Here is a 345-nt window from a genome sequence, read left to right on the forward strand (position 1 = left end):
CCCAGGGGCCCCCAAAGAAGCTGCAAATGAGGGGCCCCCCAAGACAGAGGGGGGGCCCCTGTGGGTCTCGCGGCTGCCAGCCGACAGCCCTGCAGCAGCTGCGCTGCTGCAGCAGCTGCTGCTATCTCAGCAGCAGCAGCAGAAGCACCCCGCGAGGCCTCCAGTGCTGTTCCTCACCCCTAGGGGTACCAAACAGAAAGCAGCAACAGCAGCAGCAGCAACAGCAGCAGCAGCAGCAGCAACAAGCGCAGCAGCAAAGGCAGGTGCAAGAGAACCCGAAGCCGCAGGATCCGCTGCAGAGGCAGCAGCCGCAACCGAAACACAAGCAGCAGCAGCAGCAGCAGC

The 345-nt window shown here is 64.6% G+C and overlaps 1 protein-coding gene across 1 annotated transcript in view; it reads left to right on the top strand.

Moving 5' to 3' along the window:
• Positions 1 to 345, top strand: part of ETH_00039535 (PheS phenylalanine-tRNA synthetase, probable (IC), related) — a gene marked incomplete at both ends in the record, with an annotated part of 5,187 nt that overhangs the window by 710 nt on the left and 4,132 nt on the right. The window contains one exon of the mRNA XM_013375146.1: positions 1 to 344. Coding sequence (XP_013230600.1) covers positions 1 to 344 — 344 coding nt within the window. The remainder of the gene's footprint in view (position 345) is intronic.

The sequence above is a fragment of the Eimeria tenella genome, genomic scaffold, assembly GCF_000499545.2.
Source record: "Eimeria tenella Houghton genomic scaffold, Eth_scaff2560, whole genome shotgun sequence".
In the NCBI taxonomy this organism is placed as follows: Eukaryota; Apicomplexa; class Conoidasida; order Eucoccidiorida; family Eimeriidae; genus Eimeria; species Eimeria tenella.